We start from the raw sequence: 21661 nt of genomic DNA on the forward strand, positions 1-21661 counted from the left end.
AACACAGGACATCCTACAGAAGGCTAATGATTGGATGTTTCTGATGGATAGGACCAGAAGCCAATAGTGTTCCCTCCACAAATTACGGAAACTGCCAAATGGCCTGATATCACCATCTATTCGGCAGTAACTATGAATGTCATCATTATTGAATTGACAGTCCTGATGGAGGAGAACCTGTCCAATGCATATGCCAGAAAGAAAGGGAAATACCAAGACCTGGTAGCTGATTGTGAACATAGAGAATGGTCTGTAACTACTTTCCTGTAGAAATCGGTAGTAGAGGATTTTACAATACATCTTTCAGCAAATGCCTTGTCTTCTTAGGCATCCCAAAAGGAAGGAGGAAGATCATTTTGGATACAACACCAAAACGGACCTCAGAGCGAGCTATGTCATCTGGCTATGCAGAAGCTCAAAGGCCTTCACACAAATATAATTACTGCCAACACCAGAAATATGGGCTGAGGGAAGTGGGATGGTTGAGTGCTTATACAACCGGTTTAACCCACCAAAGTCTGGTCTGAAGTTCATAAACATCAAAGTATCGTTTAGTGTGTGTGTGTGTGTGTGTGTGTGTGTGTGTGTGTGTGTGTGTGTGTGTGTGTGTGTGTGTGTGTGTGTGTGTGTGTGTGTGTGTGTGTGTGTGTCTGACTGACTGACTGGCTCTGTCAAAGCCAGACACTTGTCAGCATTTCTCTTAGCGAGAAAAAGCCGAAGAGTCAAAATATGACCACAGGGACCAAATTGAGATTTTTATATGGATAGAAAGAGTAACTTCTCTAGAATATTATGCACCAAAACATTTTTCCAAGAAACAACAGAAGAGTTGTGAAATTCCACGAAGAATCTAAAATGTCATTTTCAAAATGTGCTCAAAAAGACACGAAGATCACGAAATTTCGATGTTTTACTCCGAGCCATACATCGTAATTCGAAGGAGATCCCTGACATACATGTTTGGTATGAATGAAAAGCCCTACGTGTGCACATTATTTGTGCATCTGAACTCTATTGTGAACTTTGAACCTAATTATCTCCATTGTTGAAGTTGTTGCCTGGTGTTGGGCTAGCGGCTTGGGTGCCAGCTAAGGATCCTAGGATCCTGGGTTCGAATCCCGGTCGATCGCTGAATTAACGCCATAGTCAGGTTCACTATGTCAATAAATTATATTTCGTTCAAAATCATGGTAGATTAGCAAACCTATACATTTTTGGAAAGGTTATAGCATAAGGAAACTAAAAATCAATGTTTACATTTGGAGAGATACCTCTATGGCGGCCATTTTGGATTTTCAAAATGGCCACTGTAAAATACATATTTTGTTCTATTTCTGCCTCTAATTACCCTAAAAACTTTTTTAAATATACTAAACCTATATTTTCAGGGACAAGGAATCCAATGAAAGTATCAAATTAGTGCTATGGGGAATGGTAAGACACGAATCAAAGGTTTTGAATTGCAAAATACTGTCTTTATATTCGCGATAAGTTGCATAATCAAATACATGTTATCATTTTGTACAGGCAGTTAATAACATCAAAATGTGTCACAATAATTCATATCACCAAACATACACAGGCAGTCAGCAAAATCATAAATACACATGCAGTCAGTATAACTTCACATCTACACAGGCAGTCAATGACAAAATATACACAGGCAGTCAATGGCATCAAACATACACGATTACAGAATATGCCATTTAGAGTTCGTCATCACTGTCCTGTGTGTCGTATCCGACAATATAGTCCGCATCGTTTTCACAGTCCGTTCCACACAAGCAAAGGTCGGTCAAATTGATTGGCAAATCGAATTGGTCGAATGGTCGAATTGGTCGAATGGAATTGGTCGATTGGTCGAATCGAATTGGTCGGAATTGGCAAATGTAAACATTGATTTTCAGATTTTCCATGTAATAACGTTTCCAAAAATGTATAGGTTTGCTAATCTACCATGATTTTGAACGAAAAAACATAGTGAACCTGACTACCAGGGGGGTTGACTCAGCCTGTCATCCTTCCGAGGTCGGCTAATTGAGTACCAGTTCACTGGTAATTCCCTGCTTGTCGTAAAAGGCGACAAAAAGGGTTGGCGGCAGGAAGGGCATCCGGCCGTAAAACATTGCTTCAAAAAAGGGGACCAACAAAAAAACAAAAAACAACCACGGTGCCCGAAAAAGGCCAACCCCCGCCTTGCGGGGAAAAATGGCCTCTAAAGGTTTTTTAAAGGTTGAAACGAAAATATAATTGTCATTAAAATACCATAATTTCGTTAATTTTCATCCAATTAACATAATGTATATATCAAATGAAAAAGAAAAGCATGGGGAATCAGATGCTGTCAAAATCTCAATTTGGATTTTTGCCCCCAAGTGTCTGCTTTTGCCAGAGCCAGTCACATATATAACTAATGTCCTCTATTTTAAAAGAGAAATTTAATCTGATTTATTAGGTTATGTACAATTTTTAAAATTCCGATTTGAGATTCCAGTTGATTTGAGTCGGCTTCAAAAAGGCAAAAACTCCCAAAATAATTCATCATTTTGATCTTTGTACAGACTCCCAAAATAATCCATCATTTTGATCTTTGTACAAACTCCCCAAATAATCCATCATTTTGATCTTTGTACAAACTCCCAAAATAATCCATCATTTTGATCTTTGTACAGACTCCCAAAATAATCCATCATTTTGATCTTTGTACAAACTCCCAAAATAATCCATCATTTTGATCTTTGTACAAACTCCCAAAATAATCCATCATTTTGATCTTTGTACAGACTCCCAAAATAATCCATCATTTTGATCTTTGTACAAACTCCCAAAATAATCCATCATTTTGATCTTTGTGCAAACTCCCAAAATAATCCATCATTTTGATCTTTGTGCAAACTCCCAAAATAATCCATCATTTTGATCTTTGTGCAAACTCCCAAAATAATCCATCATTTTGATCTTTGTGCAAACTCCCAAAATAATCCATCATCACTCCTTCATTCCTCTTTTCTCCCGCCTCTGGAACAAACTCCCTCACTCTCTTCAATCCCACTCCACCCTCCAGGTCTTTAAAACAGCTGTTCACCACCATCTCTTATCTTCCCCCATCCAAAACCTTGATCTTTTCTACCCCCGCTAATTTCACCCCAATTCCACTTTTTTGAAATACCAACTTCTGTCCTGGAAGTCCTTGGTGTCCTTGTGTTTTGTACTTCTCCCACCCCCCACCCCCCTTCCCACGCCTCCTCCCCCCAAGCCCTTTCCCTCCCACACATCTCCCTGCTCTTAAATGTTGTGTGCTCTCAAGTGTTTGTGTGCTTCCCCTTCTCTTGTCTTCCGCTCCTTCTTTTTATATATTTTGTTTGTCTGGTTGATTTGTTTGTGAAGTAAATGTCAGCTCTTCCACGAGCCTCGATTCAGTATACAAAAAAAAAAAAAAAAAAAAAAAACTCCCAAAATAATCCTTCATTTTGATCTTTGTGCAAACTCCCAAAATAATCCATCATTTTGATCTTTGTACAGACTCCCAAAATAATCCATCATTTTGATATTTGTGCAAACTCCCAAAATAATCCATCATTTTTATCCTTGTGCAAACTCCCAAAATAATCCATCATTTTGATCTTTGTACAAACTCCCAAAATAATCCATCATTTTGATCTTTGTGCAAACTCCCAAAATAATCCATCATTTTGATCTTTGTGCAAACTCCCAAAATAATCCATCATTTTGATCTTTGTGCAAACTCCCAAAATAATCCATCATTTTGATATTTGTGCAAACTCCCAAAATAATCCATCATTTTGATCTTTGTGCAAACTCCCAAAATAATCCATCATTTTGATCTTTGTACAGACTCCCAAAATAATCCATCATTTTGATCTTTGTACAAACTCCCAAAATAATCCATCATTTTGATCTTTGTGCAAACTCCCAAAATAATCCATCATTTTGATCTTTGTGCAAACTCCCAAAATAATCCATCATTTTGATATTTGTGCAAACTCCCAAAATAATCCATCATTTTGATCTTTGTGCAAACTCCCAAAATAATCGATCATTTTGATCTTTGTGCAAACTCCCAAAATAATCCATCATTTTGATCTTTGTGCAAACTCCCAAAATAATCCATCATTTTGATCTTTGTGCAAACTCCCAAATAATCCATCATTTTGATCTTTGTGCAAACTCCCATAATAATCCATCATTTTGATCTTTGTGCAAACTCCCAAAATAATCCATCATTTTGACCTTTGTGCAAACTCCCAAAATAATCCATCATTTTGATCTTTGTGCAAACTCCCAAAATAATCCATCATTTTGATCTTTGTACAGATTCCCAAAATAATCCATCATTTTGATCTTTGTACAAACTCCCAAAATAATCCATCATTTTGATCTTTGTACAAACTCCCAAAATAATCCATCATTTTGATCTTTGTGCAAACTCCCAAAATAATCCATCATTTTGATCTTTGTGCAAACTCCCAAAATAATCCATCATTTTGATATTTGTGCAAACTCCCAAAATAATCCATCATTTTGATATTTGTGCAAACTCCCAAAATAATCCATCATTTTGATCTTTGTGCAAACTCCCAAAATAATCCATCATTTTGACCTTTGTACAAACTCCCAAAATAATCCATCATTTTGATCTTTGTACAAACTCCCAAAATAATCCATCATTTTGATCTTTGTACAGACTCCCAAAATAATCCATCATTTTGATCTTGGTACAAACTCCCAAAATAATCCATCATTTTGATCTTTGTGCAAACTCCAAAAATAATCCATCATTTTGAGCTTTCTGGTTTTTTTTTTTGGTTTTTTTTTTACAAGATCTAAGGCTCGTAATGGAGCACACACACACACACACACACACACACACACACACACACACACACACACACACACCCACACACACACACACACGGTTACACTTGGCCTTGTTCAAACTCCCAAAATAATCCATCATTTTGATCTTGGTACAAACTCCCAAAATAATCCATCATTTTGATCTTTGTTCAAACTCCCAAAATAATCCATCATTTTGATCTTGGTACAAACTCCCAAAATAATCCATCATTTTGATCTTTGTACAAACTCCCAAAATAATCCATCATTTTGATCTTTGTACAGACTCACAAAATAATCCATCATTTTGATATTGGTACAAACTCCCAAAATAAACCATCATTTTGATCTTGGTACAAACTCCCAAAATATACCATCATTTTGATCTCAGAGCAAAGCCCCAACATAAACCATTATTTACATCTTTGAGCATAGACCATGGTTATCTAACATTGTTTTGCTTAATTTTAGAAAGTGTGCTTTGATCAAAATTTGAAAGAACAATAAATGATTTTTTGTTATTGGTTTTTCTACTGATAAGTTGCTGAAATTGGAAGAAGACTCCACGAGCCGGCCGGTGAGAAAAGCCTGCTCTCAAATAATCAACTGCCTGGTGGACAGCATGCTGAAGTACGATGAAGGTAAATCGTATACCCTGTGGTACTCGGTGAGAAACCGTTCTGTCACAAGTGTTCACCTCCCAGCAATCACATGCTGAGGAATACCAACTCCATTCCCCATTCCCCATCCCCCCCCCCCCCACACCCCCACCACCTATTGTGATTTTATTCAATCCCCCCTCCCTCCCCATACTCCATATTGAAAAAGATTGCAATAGGGATGTTGTGATCTTATTAAATCTTTCCTTCCTCCCAAAACTCCATATTGTAATCTTTATTCAATCCCTCTTCCCTCCCCATATTCCATATTGTGATCTTATTCAATCCCTTCTTCCTCCCCCCCACTCCATATTGTGATTTTATTCAATCCCTCCTCCCTCCCCCCCCCCCCCCCCCCACTCCATATTGTGATTTTATTCAATCCCTCCTCCAGCCCCCCCCCCCAACTCCATATTGTGATTTTATTCAATCACTCCTCCCTCCCCCCACTCCATATTGTGATTTTATTCAATCACTCCTCTAGCCCTCCCCCCCCCCCCCCCCCCCCCACTCTCCATTCCCAATTGTGATTTTATACAATCCCTCCTCCATTCCAACACTCCCAATTGTGATTTCTTCTTCTCCCTCCTCCGTCCCCCCCCCCCCCCCCCTCCACTCCGAATTTATCTCCTCCTTCTCCCCCACTCCCATGAGCCTCCTTTTTTTCCTTCCCATGATTGTCCAAACCATCCATTTCCACTTTTCCAAGGGTTGGACAGCCTTGGCTCTTCAGCACGTCTTGTTTCGTGCTTAACGACGTTGCACCTATTCAGCAAACTCCTGCCTCGTCTTATCGTGCCGCATGCACTGACCCTGCAACCTTACCTCAGCACAAAGTGCAGTGTGAGCTCTCCATTTATTTATTACGGGGAAAAAAATAAAAAAAATAGACAAGTATGTTGATCACTCCTGGTTTGTGTGTTTGTTTGTGTGTGTTTGTTTGTCCACTCACTCATACTTGCCTCCAGGTCACAATTTTAAACCGATCTTCACGAAACTTCACCAAATGGTGGAGTTTGTGGTCCGACAGAATCCTATATATTTTTGAGGTCAAAAGGTCAACATAGGCCAAAGGTCAACCACTTCTTTTCAAATTTCTAAAATCCTCAATTTCTATCCGATTGACTTGAAATTTGAATAGGATTTTCATATCAGCTAACTGAATTCAACCACCAACTATTTTTGAGATCAACATAGGCCAAAAGGTCAACATAGGCCGGATTTCTAAAATTGTCAATTTTCATCCGATTAACTTGATTTGAAGAAGATTTGCATATCAGGTCACATAATTCAACCACCAATTAGTTTTGAGGTTAAAAGGATGCTCTACCGAGTGCCATTGTACTTTGTTCTCTTTTGCCAAGTGTCGCTCTATGAGTGATTTTTCATTTTTACCTTACTCTGCGTTTCTCTCACTCTATAATCCTTGAATTTGCATTTCACACTCATTTACTCTAGTTTGTTCTCTTATTTCAGTTCATCATTGTTATATCATTCATCCATTCCTCTTTAACTCCACCACCAAAGGTGGATGGAGGTTATGTTTTTACCACTGTCTGTCTGTCTATCTGTCTGTGAGTTTGTCTGTTTGTCTGTGAACAAGAGATCTCGAAAAGTTGTGGATGGATTCGGACGAAATTTGGCAGAGATGTAGCGTATGTGACAAGGACGAAATGATTAGATTTTGGTGAAGATCCGGATTCGGATCCGGCTACTAGAATTTTTAAGTGATTTTTCACCATTGGGAGATAGGGCCAAAACGATAAATAGCAGGATATCTCAAAAAGTTATGGATGGATTTGAACGAAACTTGTTGGACAGGTTGTGTGTGTGACAAGGAAGAATCGATTCAATTTCGTTGAAGATCCGGATCCAGCTAGTATAATTTTAAAAGTGATTCTTCACCATTGAGTGATATGGCCAACCAGGTGGAGGTATGTTCTCTACTGAGTGCCATCTAGTTTTGTCTGTCTTCTACCTTTCCATCAGCTTTATGTTGGTTTCATTTTGTTCATCACCCTTTCCCCCTTTTTTCCTTTTTTCTTTCCTTATTTCTCTGCAATCATTTATTTTTTTCCCCCATTTTGTCTCTTGCAGACCCAAGGAGATTTCCTTGTAATCTGCTCTGTGGCTCGGATCCTTGAGCTGGTTGTACCTCTCATGGACCACCCGAGTGAAAGTTTTCTAAATACAATTGAGGAAGATTTGATGAAGTTGATTTTGAGATACGGCATGACGGTATGCCTGGAAATGACGTACCAGCTCTTGGCTGCAAGTAACCTTCATGACCTCACTTGTTGAGCCCACCTGTCCTTTCTCCTGCAACCTCCTCCCTTTATCCCAAGAACTGCGTCATTTGCATGTACTAAAGATCATTTACAAGAACCGCTCTTTGTTGAACCTTAAATTGCTGAACCTTTTTCAGGTTGTTCAGAACTGCGTGAGCTGCCTTGGTGCTGTTGTGAACAAAGTTACACATAACTACATGTTTGTGTGGAGCTGTTTCAATCGCTATTACAGTGAGTGCTCAATGTCCCATGAGAAATGACTATACCTGTAGCATTTGCCATTTTGTTTAATAAACTAAAGGTCAGTCCATAGGGAAGAGGCAGACAGACAACATCTCAAATGTTCCTGATCTTTTCGGGATCAATAAGTTGGAAGCAAAAAGGGGGGAAACATGGTCTTTAAATTAGCTACACTTTTTAATTGGTTGTTACCCTGCGCTCGCGAAGCGAAAAGCAGGGTTAGGCATCGGTTGTGCACATGTGGCGTGCTTGTCTGCATTTTTAAAATTCATTTTCTTGGCAACCGTTGATCCGTTTGACACTAAATTTTACCATAGGAGCGCCTACGCCTGTATAATGTTTTTATTCATAATTATGACGTCATAGGTCACGTGGTACGGCCGCCATCTTGGAAAAACCTTACACCTCTATATCTCCGAAACAGCTCGATTGAAAAAATCGAAACAATGCTCATTGTTAAGTACTCCCCATGGGGAATAAGATACATTAATGATGATGTCATTGGTGCCTTTGTTATGACGTCATAAATCAACAAGTACAACGCTTGATCTGATCACTATGAATTTTTTTTCTCTGCAACTGTAAGTCTGATGGACACGAAATTTTCACCACAGGAGCGCCTCCTCCTGTAGAATATTTAAATAATAATTATGATGTCATAGGTCACATGGTACAGGTGCCATCTTGGAAAAACTGAAAAAAGTTGCACCTCTATATCTCCAAAACTGCTCAATGGGGGAAAATTGAAACGTGGCTTATTGTACTTATTGTAAAGAACTCCATATGGGGAATAGGTGTTGTTATTGATGACGTCATTGGTGCCTTACTTATGACGTCAATATAATTCAACAGGGACAATGCTTAGTCTGATCTGTTTGAAATTTATTGAGCGTGATCGATGCAACAGCTCTATTAGAGAATATAAATTTATGATGTCATCGCCCACGTGGTCTGGCAACCATATTGAATCAAAGAAAAAAAAGAGGAGTTGCCTCCCACCAAGTTCCCAGTGTAAGTATTATATGAATACCATCCAGTTTATTTATTACTTTCAGTAAAATTGGTGAAACTGTCTCGGGGGGGTTACATGAACCAATTTGTCGACAGGTCTCCACAGGCTTCGGATGACATTGTTTTCATGAAGTTCATGAGACACTTTGCAGATGGATAAAAGGGATTATTTTACTCTGCTTTCAAAGGTGCATGGAGAGGACTTGCCATGAAACAGGAAAAGTTATTAAAGTGATGAATTGAAAGTTTTTATTTTATTCCCTACCACAGATGTTCTTGTAAAGCTAAGAGCTCAGCATCGAGAAGCTGCAGACAGCGACGTCCTCGTATCGAACAGACCAACTCTGCTCCGTGCCCTCTTCACTGTGGGGGCTCTTTGTCGGCACTTTGATTTTGATAAAGAGGATTTCAAAGGAAACACCAAGGTTGTGTGTGTGTGTGTGTGTGTGTGTGTGTGTGTGTGTGTGTGTGTGTGTGTGTGTGTGTGTGTACGCACGCGCGTGCGCATCACAGAACATGCAAATCACGCAAATTGAGCATTGTTTCATCCGACTGTATGCCTGTTTGCAGCTTTATGGCCTTCAGCACATAAAATGAATTTCTGTGGTGATGTCATTGAGGTACATGTCTGATTAAGATTAATCATTGGATATATTTATTACCTAATGGACCATTTCCTGTAATCTTTTTCACTTGTTCATGTGAGCTGCCTCTCATTTTCTTCAGTGAAAAAGATGTTACACCTATTTTGTTACAGGTTATAATCAGAGAGAGAGTTTTGGAGACATTGATGTATTTTACTCGTTATCCTGATGATGAGGTGCAGATGAAAGCTCTTATTGGTTTGGGTAAGTCTTTCTCCTTCTTCCTCTGGATTTTGGTCTCAAGGCTCCACCTTGCTCTTTACAATTTACATTAATTATGACATTCAAAAACTAAAGGGAACAACCAACCAATAGTTTATACCAATCTTACTCGACCGATTTTGCAACAAGCCAAAATAGCAAATTTGGTCTCAGGTTATCTTTCATCCGTGACCTAGATTTTTATTTTTTATTTTTAACTCAATTGGACTACCGTCCAATTGAGTTCATCACAAACTGAACCCTCCGGCGTCCGTCGTCTGTCGTCGTCGTCGTCGTCTGTCGTCCGTTAACTTTTCGACGTTAACACTCCAGCGTCCACAAATATCAACCGATTCTGATCAAACTTGACATGCAGCATCCTTACCCCAAGGACCAGGTTGTTATTACATTTCAGCCCGATCCGTTGAAAAATGGATGACTTCGGTGACCATTTTGTTTTTGGTCATGAAAACGACGTTAACACTCCAGCGTCCACAAATATTAACAGATTTTGATCAAACTTAGAAGGTTTAATCCTTACCACACAAGGGTTGCTATTGCATTCCAACCCGATCCGTCACAAAATGGCCGCCATAGGCCGCCATATTGTTTTCAGCTCCGAAACGACGTTAAGACTTTAACGTCCACAGTTTTGTGGGCATGTACACTGGGACAAGATGTGGGGGTGGGTGACTTTGAAAGCGAATTACACCCGTTTCCTTTTATCTACACAACTATATTTCTACAACATTGTTGCAAAGTGTAACATTGTATCAATTGTAAAACAAGGACAAGTATAAGGATACAAGGACCTTAAAATTATTACACAAGGTTGTTGGCTTTTCATTTAAGTCAAATCTAGTACAGACAACTGACCTATTTTAAAGTTGTCCAGTCAGTTCAGTTGAGTTCTGCTTCCCTGGAAGCTCTAGTTTTATATGCAAGATCGAGGCTCGTGAAAGAGCTAACATTAATCACACAAAAAGTCAAACCGACACATAAAACACAAAATAAGGGGAGCGGTTGACAGGATGGGGAGAGAGGGGGAAGGACACAAACACAACATTTGAGAGCAGGGACACCGAGAGAACTGTGGGAGAGAGAGGGCTTGGGGGGAGGTGGGAGAGGTACAAAACATATGGACACTGCAAGGAGATCTGAACTTCCTTCAGTCTAAGATATAGCCCTGACACATAGCTTGCATTTTTTCATATTTCCTTCACATCCATGTTCCAGTCACGTGCCAGTGCATGTAGTGAAAAAACCTATATATATATATATATATATACTGTACCTTAAGCACGTTGGCAACGACGTTACTCTACTCGATCACCATTTGCAATACACACACGGAAACAAGCACACATGGGAAAAACATAAAAGGAAACAAATGCACACGTAAACAAACATGTAAACAAACACATAAACAAACACACAAACAAACTCAGAGTGGTCACGAGGTCAGAGGTCAGGGATCATGTTTGGTAAAAAATATGAGGACTTGTGAACAGCCGAAGGGATTTAAATTAAAACTTGGTGCAGGTATGTATAATGATGCAAACATTAACTGATTAAATTGTGGGGTCAATAGGTCAAAGGTCAGAGGTCAGGTAAAATTGTTCTAACTTGTGGACAGCTGAATGGACTTAAATCAAACTTGATACAAGTACTATAATGATGTAGTAATGTGGGCGGAGGCATATAAGTCAACGTCGTGACGTCGAAGAGTGCCGTTCTAGTTGAATAGGACACCGAGATCTATCATGTGGTGAGAACTATGTCCTTGTCTGCGGAAATAACTAAGACCGATTGTGGTGCCCATTTTCAAGGTGCCAGGACCCCTTGAGTCTACCTCAGGGCACAAAAGAATCCACATTATTGCATTAGACCATCATCTATACTCTGGATAGGTCAAACATTTTGTGTTCGAGAGTCTAATTAATAGCATGTGGGCTCTCGGACTATAAGTAAGCCTGCTCAGTGTTCTTTCTGCTTTTTGTATGTGACATCATACTGCTTTTGTGACATAATAATGAGAAAAAGCATACTGCTTTTTCTCATTGCACCCTCTCTCATGTATTTTACCTCCCTGTCTAGGATACTGTTTCATGCAACATCCAGTTCTGATGTTTGAACCAGACGTGAAAGGTTTCTATAATGGGATTCTTCAAGCACCCGATGCTCAACAATCAAACACCGGCCCTCAACAACTGATTCCAAGTTCTGCTCTATTACAGAATCAAGTGTTGAGAAACCTTCAGAGTTATTTGCAAGCGGAAGATTCACGAATGCAGGAAGCTGACCGAGATTGTAAGTGAAACTAATACCCAGAATGCATGCATATTGTCGCATCAACGGGGTCTGCTGGGACTTATCTTCCACACTGAAGCAATGTGCTAAGCGATTGGCCAAATTAAAGGAAACCACGCTCGAGTGGAAAATTTACAAGTTGGCATTGGAAAATTTACAAGAAATTGCTGTTCTAATCCTATTGGCATTTTGAAGAAATAAAATTTTGGTTTTTAAAAATATTTTTTCTTCATGCCTGAAACACTTCCCTACACCCACTAAGGAATGGGTCGGTGATCATTGTACGCCACTCCTTTCCTATTCCATCTCCAGGCACTGCATGACGTCATTGCCAGGCACCGAAGGGGACCCGGTGATGACGCGCCCTGAAAGGAAGTACTCAGTTTTCACTCTGTTAGTTTTCCTTTCTTTCGTGTTACTTGCAAAATCGAAGATTTTTCAAGTATATTGGTTGGTCTTGTGTGTTATTACTTGGCAAAAAAGCTTTTTTTGACAAGTATGTTGATCACTCAGGCTTGTGTGTTTGTTTGTGTGTGTGTTTGTTTATCTGTCCGCTCACTTATACTTGCCTCCAGGTCACAATTTTATACTGATCGTCACGAAACTTCACCAAATGGAAGAGTTAGTGATCCGACAGAATCCTATTTATTGTTGATGTCAAAAGGTGAACAGAGGCCAGAGGTCAACCACTTTTTCTCGACTTTCTAAAATCCTCAATTTTCATCCGATTGACTTAATATTTGAATACGATTTTCATGTCAGCTCACTGAATTCAACCATCAACTATTTTTGAGATAAACATAGGTCACAAGGTCAACATAGGCCAAAAGGTCAACAACAATTTCAAATTTCTAAAATCCTCAATTTTCATCCGATTGATTTGAAATTTGAATAGGATTTTCATATCGGCGATAGATGGTGGTGAACAGCTGTTTTGAAGACCTGGAGGGAGGAGTGGGATTGAAGAGAGTGAGGGAGTTTGTTCCAGAGGCGGGAGAAAAGGGGAATGAAGGAGTGAAGGTGAGCAGAGAGTCTTGATTTTGGCAGTTTCACCAGAAGAGGGTTGCTGGCAGATCTTTTCGAAGGCCACGTGCTGTTCGAGGTCACGTCTTTTCGAAGCTGTTCCATGCGCTCACGCTTTCGAAGCTAAGTGATCTTTCACATTTGTGTTTTTGTCGTATCTTTATCTTTCTTTCGGTGCATGTACCTATTGGGGTGACTTTAATAGGTTTCTCGGTGTTGGTTTTTCATACCTGTGTACAGAATCGTCGGTTTTTTCGTATCGTGTATTCTGAGGCCTAGTGCAGTACGAGTCGGCTACCGTGTCCTCAGACCTTGGCTTGAGGCTTTTGTTTTTTGTCTCAGCGGTTCTTCGATCGCGCTGCAACTACTTTCGGTCTCTGTTTTTCACGGTCTTTTCACCCATACTCTCTTGTTTTAAAATCTCATAAAAAAACAAAAAAAAATTTTCCTTCCCTGTTCTTATCCGCTTGTGCGTTCTTATTTGTTCTTTCGTTCTTCGTTCTTTTGCTCTTTCGTTCTTCGTTATTTGTTCTTTCGTTCTTCGACCACGTTGTTCGAGATCACGTGATCAAGTTGTTAATACATGTTTCATCTGTCCCCTGAAGAACTTTATTATTATGTCATATTCTATAACACTTTTTTCTACTTCTTCTATAAAAGGATGCTTTTGACTTGCTCACCAATTCTATTCATTCAAAAAAAAAATTCCATCTCTTACAGTGCATCTTTCATTCATTCCCTAAACTCTCCAGAACTCCACCCACCCTTCAGCGTCCTCAAACGTATTTTTGACTCGAATGTCTCAAGAAACTCATTTTGCAATAAATGTTCGTTTCCCATAAATCGTACACTTTTCAAAATCCAATCACACCCCTCCCCTCCAAATCTTCCCCATCACCCATCTCTGTCAAATCTTCCCCCTTGCCCCTACCCCCCAAATCTTCCCAAACACCCATCCCTTTCAAATCTCCCCCGCTGCCCCTTCCCTCCTAAACTCCCCCCACACCCCTCCCCTCCGAGACTCTCCCTCACTCCTCCCCTCCTAGACTCCCCTCTCACCCCTCCTCCTCAAAGCATCCTCCCCGCTTCTTCCCCCTTCCAACTTTCACCTTCATCTTCCTCAACCTTCTGCCTCACTCTTCCCCCTCCTCAAATAACACCTCACTGCGCCTCACCCAAACACCATCAAACCTTTTGTCCGCCCCATTCTTCCCTTTCTCCAAGCTATTCTGTAATCTCTGACACACCTGCAACAGCTCTCCCTACCTCTTCCTCCTCTTCCACATCCTGCCCTACCGCTCCCCCCCCCCCCCTGTTCTGTATCCGATGCTCCCCCTTCCTCTTCCTTAACAGTATGGACCTCAAACATCCGGGGCCTTCGCTCAAACTTAACTGATCTCTCCATACAGGTTGCTTCTGACAAACCAGACGTGATCTGCTTAACAGAAACCTTCCTCCTTCATGATGTCTCTGATTCCTTGGTATCTCTCCCAGGTTACTCCCTCCTCCGGTATGATAGACCTGAGCCTCGTCCTGGAGGTGGGGTTGCTATCTTTATAAAAAACTCTCTTCCTCACTCGCCCTGCACTGCCCTCTCTCCACCTCACCCCCAGGAATACCTTTGGCTACGGCTTCCCCTTCGCTCCCACCTTTTGTTCATATGCGTGTTGTACCGTCCACCAAACAGTGATGACTCCATCTACATCTCGCTGTCTGATAATATGGACCAACTTCTATCTACCCATCTCAACTCTCTCTTCCTCATATGTGGTGATTTCAACTGTCACCATGCCAGTTGGCTGGGGGTGGGTACCTCTCTCACCAGCCATGGCTCTTCAGCAAAGGACTTCTGTGACTCACTGGGACTGACACAATCTGTCAATTTCCCAACCCGGATCTCAGTCAACGGAGAATCTTCTCTTCTGGACTTGGTTATGAGTTATGACTAACTTCCCTGAAAATGTCTGCTGCTCTTCTTCTGCTCCAATCGGCTCTTCTGATCATGTGCTTGTTAAAGTGGACATCTCTCTGACCATTTTCAGAGAGCCTCCTCAGCGTCGACAAGTCTGGCATTTCACTCAGGCCAACTGGCACGGTCTTCAAGCAGCCATCAATCATCTGGACTGGTCTCCCATCTCTACTGCCTCTGACATCAACTCATCCTGGGAATTCTTCCAAAGTAAATTGCTCTCTCTCATGCACAGATTTATCCCTTCTCGTCTTCAGTTGTCATACCCTTCCTCCCGTCCATGGTACACGGAATCTTGTGGTGAGGCTATTGCCCAGAAACAACTTGCTTTCGTCTCCTGGAAAGCAAATCCAACGGAAGGAAATCTCATTTCCTTTCACAAAGCCCGAAACAAGTGTGTGTCCACCCTCAGGAGAGCCAGGAAACAATATCTCTCCGTCCTCAGGACCGAACTCTCTTATCTGTCTCCCTCTTCCAAATCCTGGTGGCGCCTGGTGAAATCTGTTTCTGGTGTTTGTTCCCCCTCCATCCCCTCCCTCACCTTAAATGGCCACACGGCTGACTCCGCACGTGAAAAAACTGAATGCCTCAACTCTGTGTTTGCCTCTAAATCTTGTGTCCCAAACCCATCCCTCTCTGTACCCACCGTACCCAGTCGTACCCAGCTGCTCCTGGACTCTGTGTCCTTTCCTCCTGACAAGGTGGAAAAGTTTCTTTCAACCCTCGACTCTGATTCTGCAACTGGACCTGACGGCATCAGCCCACGGGTCCTAAAATCATGTTCTTCCGCTCTTTCACTCCCCCTCTCTGTTCTCTTGACCCTCTCTTTTGCTCAAGGTCATCTTCCATCTGCTTGGAAATCTGCCAACATCACCGCTTTGCACAAAAAAGGTGCAAAAACAGATCCCAGCAACTACAGACCAATCAGCCTTCTCACAATTATCAGCAAAGTCATGGAATCCATCATTGCTTCAGATATGAAATCTTTCCTCTTCTCCAATGGCTTGATCTCTGATCATCAATTTGGTTTCAGACCTGGACACTCCACTCTGGACATGCTGCTTCTGCTTTCTCAACAATGGATGGAGGTCCTCAATGCCAAACAGGAAATTAGAGCAGTCTCCCTTGACATATCACGTGCCTTCGATACAGTCTGGCACCCCGCTCTGCTCACCAAACTCTCCTCTTTTGGTATCCATGGAAATCTCCACGCATGGCTGGCGGAGTTCCTCTCTAGTCAGTCAACGTGTGGCCCTGAATGGGTTTCTCTCATCTCCTCTTCCTGTTCAGGCTGGAGTTCCCCAAGGCAGTGTTCTGGGCCCTGTGCTTTTTCTGGTCTTCATCAATGATCTCTCTGACTCTCTTGAAAATCCTCTCTATCTCTTTGCTGACGACTCTACTCTCTGTCGCTCCATTCTTCATCCCTCAGATCGGCAGTCTGCAGCCTCCTCACTCTCTGCAGACCTTGACAAAATCACAGACTGGGCAAACAAGTGGAACATGTCTTTCAATCCTGACAAATCTCACACTCTTACGATGTCTCTCCGAAAGGACCGACTGGACAACCCTCCCATCCACTTTCTGAATAATCCTCTCCAAGAAGTTCTGTCACTCAAGCTTTTGGGTCTCACTATCTGCCATGATCTTTCCTGGAAAAACCACATTTCAAATCTGGCCTCCAAAGCCAGTCGCCGACTGGGCATCCTCCGTCGTGCGAAGTCCTTCCTTGGCACACCTGAGCTCCTCACCACATACAAGGCTTTCATCCGCAGCTCAATGGAATACTGCTCTCCCCTCTGGGCTGGTGCTCCTGCCTCACACCTAGCTCGTCTTCACGCTGTTGAAACCAAAGCATTCAGAATCATTGGAATCTCCCGCGATGAAGCTAACTCCAAGGGCGTCTCACTCACTCACCGCAGGCAGGTTGGTGGTCTTTCCGTCTTCTACCGACTCCTCTCTGGCCTTGCCCCCCCAGCTCTCTCTGGGCTCTGTCCCGCAAATATTCCTACAGGTCGCACAAGATCTGCCTGCAACCCTCTTTTGGTTAAACTGCCAAAATCAAGACTCTCTGCTCACCTTCACTCCTTCAATTCCTCTTTTCTCCCGCCTCTGGAACAAACTCCCTCACTCTCTTCAATCCCACTCCACCCTCCAAGTCTTTAAAACAGCTGTTCACCACCATCTCTTATCTTCCCCCATCCAAAACCTTGATCTTTTCTACCCCCGCTAATTTCACCCCAATTCCACTTTTTGAAATACCAACTTTTGTCCTGGAAGTCCTTGGTGTCCTTGTGCTTTATACTTCTCCCTCCCCTCCCCTCCCCCCTTCCCACGCCTCCTCCCCCCGGGCCCTCTCCCTTCCACACATCTCCCTGCTCTCGGATGTTGTGTGTGTGTGCTTCCCCTTTTCTCCCCATCTTGTCTTCCGCTCCCTCTTTTTGTGTATTTTGTTTGTCTGGTCGATTTGTTTGTGAAGTTAATGTTAGCTCTTTCACGAGCCTCGATTCAGTATACAAAAAAAAAAAAAAAAAAAAGATCTTGTGCGTCCAGCAGGAAAATTTGGGGGACAGAAAACAGACAGAGCGGGGGGGGGGGGGGGGCGAGGCCGGAGAGGAGTCTGTAGAAGACAGAAAGCCAACCAACCTGTCTGCCTGCGGTGAGTGAGTGAAAGGCCCCCATAATGAGCTTCATCACGGGAGATTCCAATGATTCTGAAAGCTATGGTTTCAACAGCGTGAAGCCAAGCGAGGTGTGAGGCAGGTGCACCAGCCCAGAGGGGAGAGCAGTATTCCATTGAGCTGCGGATGAAAGCTTTGTATGTTGTGAGGAGCTCAGAAAGTGCCCAGAAAGGACTTCGCACGACGGAGGATGCCCAGTCGGCGACTGGCTTTGGAGGCCAGCTTGGAAATGTGGTTTTTCCAGGACAGATCATGGCAGATAGTGAGACCCAAAAGCTTCAGTGACAGAACCTCTTCAAGAGGGTTGTTCAGAAAGTAGATAGGAGGATTGTCCAGAGGGTCTTTTCAGAGAGACAAAGTGAGAGTGTGAGATTTATCAGGATTGAAAGACATGTTCCACTTGTTTGACCAGTTTGTGATTTGGTCCAGGTCTGCAGAGAGTGAAGACTAAGAGGCTGCAGACTGCCGATCTGAGGGATGAGACATGGAGCGACAGAGGGTGGCATCATCAGCAAAGAGATAGAGAGAATTTTCCAGAGAGTCGGAGAGATCATTGATGAAGACCAGAAAAAGCACAGGGTCCAGAACACTGCCTTGGGGAACTCCAGCCTGAACAGGAATAGTCCATGGGCCAGGATCCCAAATTTCCAGTATCGGTACCACCCGGGGTGACTAATTCTCTTTGGTGTTTTAAACTTGCTATATGTCTCTAGTTTGCATTTTGATATGATAGCCCTTGCAGACTCACAGCTTTTAGAGTTTATCACTTCTTGTAATGGGCATGCCCCATTGCCCCATGGATGAAAGGCGCGAACACACACTTTACCACTATCCTTTATTGTATTTAAGTATGTGCTTGGGCGGCTTTGTCTTGCCACGGGTGACAGCAAAGACCAAATCACTGCCAAAAGAAGTGGCAAGATGTTGGACTCTCTTGGAGAGATTTGCACAGTCACACTCTCCAGTCAGCAGGGTATACACGAATTCCTTGACCAATTCGGGAATGACGCTCTGCTCTGTATTGGGTGGCCATGCTTGACTGACGTCTTGCTTCTTGATCTGGTTCCTCAGCTGCATTGCTGCTTTGGTTAAGACATCTCCAGAGCTGGCAGTCCTTGCTTCTTGCAGATCCTTCTTCATGTTGTGGGCTTGTTTGGCAAGATCATCCATGGAAAGGCTGTCTGGATAGAGGAGAATCTTTCCTTTCTCATCAGAGACAAAGTGGAGTGATCCTCCCAGCTCACTTTCCAGCTTACGACGAAGATGTTTCTTCGTTGAGGGTTTCATTTGGGTGATGCCATGTGTGTTCATGGATCTCTCTAGCCTACCTGTGAGGTCTGTCATAGGCAGTATTTCAGGATTGGGAAATAATTCATTCCTGATATACAAGAAGAGTTCCTCGTAGGCTTGTCTCGCTGCTTCCTCATACTCTGCATCCTCTCTTTGTTCATTCTCCTCACCTGCACCAGAGCTGGCAGAAGACTCGTCTTTTGTGTACAGTTTGTAGCAGGACTTGTGGTAATGTCCCTCTGCAGCAACAAGGTCTCTGCTCAGTAAGGCAAGGATTCTTGGATCCAGTTTTTTGGTTGCTGCGTTGCGAACCCTGGCATCTGCACGTAACTCAACACACTGGATGAGGGGTTCCCTTGTATTGTGTCCTTTTAGGTATCTGCTCGACTTGTTGCAGAAAATGCAGATTTTATCATACACTCTTGATGTACCTGGCGCATCCCCAGCTGATCTTCTTGAACTGACCTCTCCAGGTTCATCTTTGGGGTCTTTGGAAAGGAGGGAGTCAAGAGACTTCTTCATGGTGAAAATGCTACGGCATTTGCGATGATACTGCAATTGTGGTATTTGTCCTTCTTCAATGCCTTTGGCTATATCCAGAAGTGGAGCATGCTGTCTGATCTCTGAAGCCCTGAGCAAATTGTTCCATGAGTCCAGATCTTGTGGTGACACCAGGGAGTCGGAGTCTTCATTAGAGCAATGAATGATACAGTCAGTGCGTGCTCGCTTCCTTGGCAGGGTGGCACCTTCATCTCTACTTGGTGGATCCATCATGTACACCTCAGGACGTCAGCACACTACAGTAGACACCTGCAATGTACAAGCAGCAATCCGTGTTCCAGCAATCCAATGCATTCTTTGTTCTGACAGTACCATTGAAAGCAAAACAAAATCTTATCTAAGATCTGCCACATCTTGACCTCACTGGTAAGTTAATCCTAGAAAAGGAAAGGATATTACCATAGTTAACTGATCTTAACTAATCAAACTTAATTAACCTTAATTAGAACTGCAAAAGATAACTTACATAGCCAGATATCTCACCAGTTCCATCAAAGGAGCTGAAAAAAAAGCTTACATCTATCCGCCATTAACTCTTCCGAGAAAAAAAGCTGAACGTGAGTACACAATTATCCAATAAGAAAGTACAGACAAATAGGAAATGCATTTATTTTGCTCTGATGTTTAATAATTACAATATAGTAGCATTTCTCACATGGTTTTAGTTCTGTATTGACTGAAATTAGATGTGATCTTTGCATACCGCAAGATTTAAATGAATTATGCAATGCCGCTATTGGGTGAATTTGAAGTTTTTACAAAAAACGGACAAAGCTGCCAGTGTGGAAAGGCTATCACATCTTAATGTACTTATATTGACCCAATAAACATTTTAGTACCACTTAGGTTTGGTCACCCCAGGTGGTACCGATATCTGGCCTGGCCCGTGGACTAGAAGGGGAGATGAGAGAATTCCATTCAGGGCCACAAGTTGGCTGTGACCAGAGAAGTCTGCAAGCCATGCGTGGAGGTTTCCATGGATACCATAGGAGGATAGTTTGGGATAGGAGGAGAGGAGAAAATTGTCAATTTTCATCCGATTAACTTAAACTTTGAAGAGGATTTGCATATCAGGTCACTGAATTCAACCACTAATTCTTTTTGAGGTCAAAAAGGACGCTCTGCTGAGTTTCCATTCTATTTTGTTCTCTTTTGCCAAGTGTCGCTCCATGAGTGATTTTTCATTTGTTTGTTTGTCAATCGCCTGCAGGTCTCAATTTTCACATTTTTTTCAATTTTCAATTTATACCAATCTTCATGAAACTTCACCAGATGGTAAAGCCTATTGATATTGAGCTCAAATAGCCAAGGTCTTCCTGATGTCGCATTTCTAAAATTGTCATTTTTCAACAGATTGACTTGAAAATTGAACTGCATTTGCATATTGAGTCACTAAATTGGGAAACAAACTATTTTTGAGGTTAAAAGGTCAAAGGTCAACTCAAGCTCAAACATTTAATATCAATTTTCATCTGAAAAATCATCAATTTTAATCCGATTGGCGCGAGCTTTGATTAAGGTCGTCAATTTTAATCATAATGAATTGGACAATTTGATGTATCCATGGCAACTTTTTTATTTTGGGGAGGGGTGGATGGTATCGTGCTATGACATCTTCTTCTTTTCTTGTTTGTTTGTCCAGGCAATATCTCAGCCATCCTTTGAGCGAGGAAGCTGAAATTTGGGCACAATAGTGAGCATGTGCTTATGCATAAACTGTATTTTTATGCCTCCGCCGACAAAGTCGCCGGACGCATTATGTTTTCGGGTTGTCCGTCCGTACATCCGTCCGTCCGTCCGTATGAGCTAAACCTCGTTTTTCTCAGCAACCATATGTCCGATTCAGACGAAACTTTCAGGGTAGGGGTGTTATCCATGCAGAATGTTTTTATGATAATTGTGATGTCGTAGGTCACGTGGTATGGCAGCC

The 21661-nt window shown here is 42.1% G+C and overlaps 1 protein-coding gene across 1 annotated transcript in view; it reads left to right on the forward strand.

Moving 5' to 3' along the window:
- The window catches only part of LOC137421314 (nipped-B-like protein A), a 622227-nt gene that overhangs the window by 429510 nt on the left and 171056 nt on the right, over positions 1-21661 (forward strand). Inside the window, exons 31-37 of the mRNA XM_078772631.1 lie at positions 5399-5498; positions 6226-6359; positions 7614-7754; positions 7942-8035; positions 9326-9480; positions 9813-9903; positions 11998-12210. Of these exons, the coding sequence (XP_078628757.1) occupies positions 5399-5498; positions 6226-6359; positions 7614-7754; positions 7942-8035; positions 9326-9480; positions 9813-9903; positions 11998-12210 (928 nt within the window). The remainder of the gene's footprint in view (positions 1-5398; positions 5499-6225; positions 6360-7613; positions 7755-7941; positions 8036-9325; positions 9481-9812; positions 9904-11997; positions 12211-21661) is intronic.

Source organism: Myxine glutinosa, chromosome 2 (genome assembly GCF_964187855.1).
Source record: "Myxine glutinosa chromosome 2, kmMyxGlut1.1, whole genome shotgun sequence".
Taxonomy (NCBI): Eukaryota; Metazoa; Chordata; class Myxini; order Myxiniformes; family Myxinidae; genus Myxine; species Myxine glutinosa.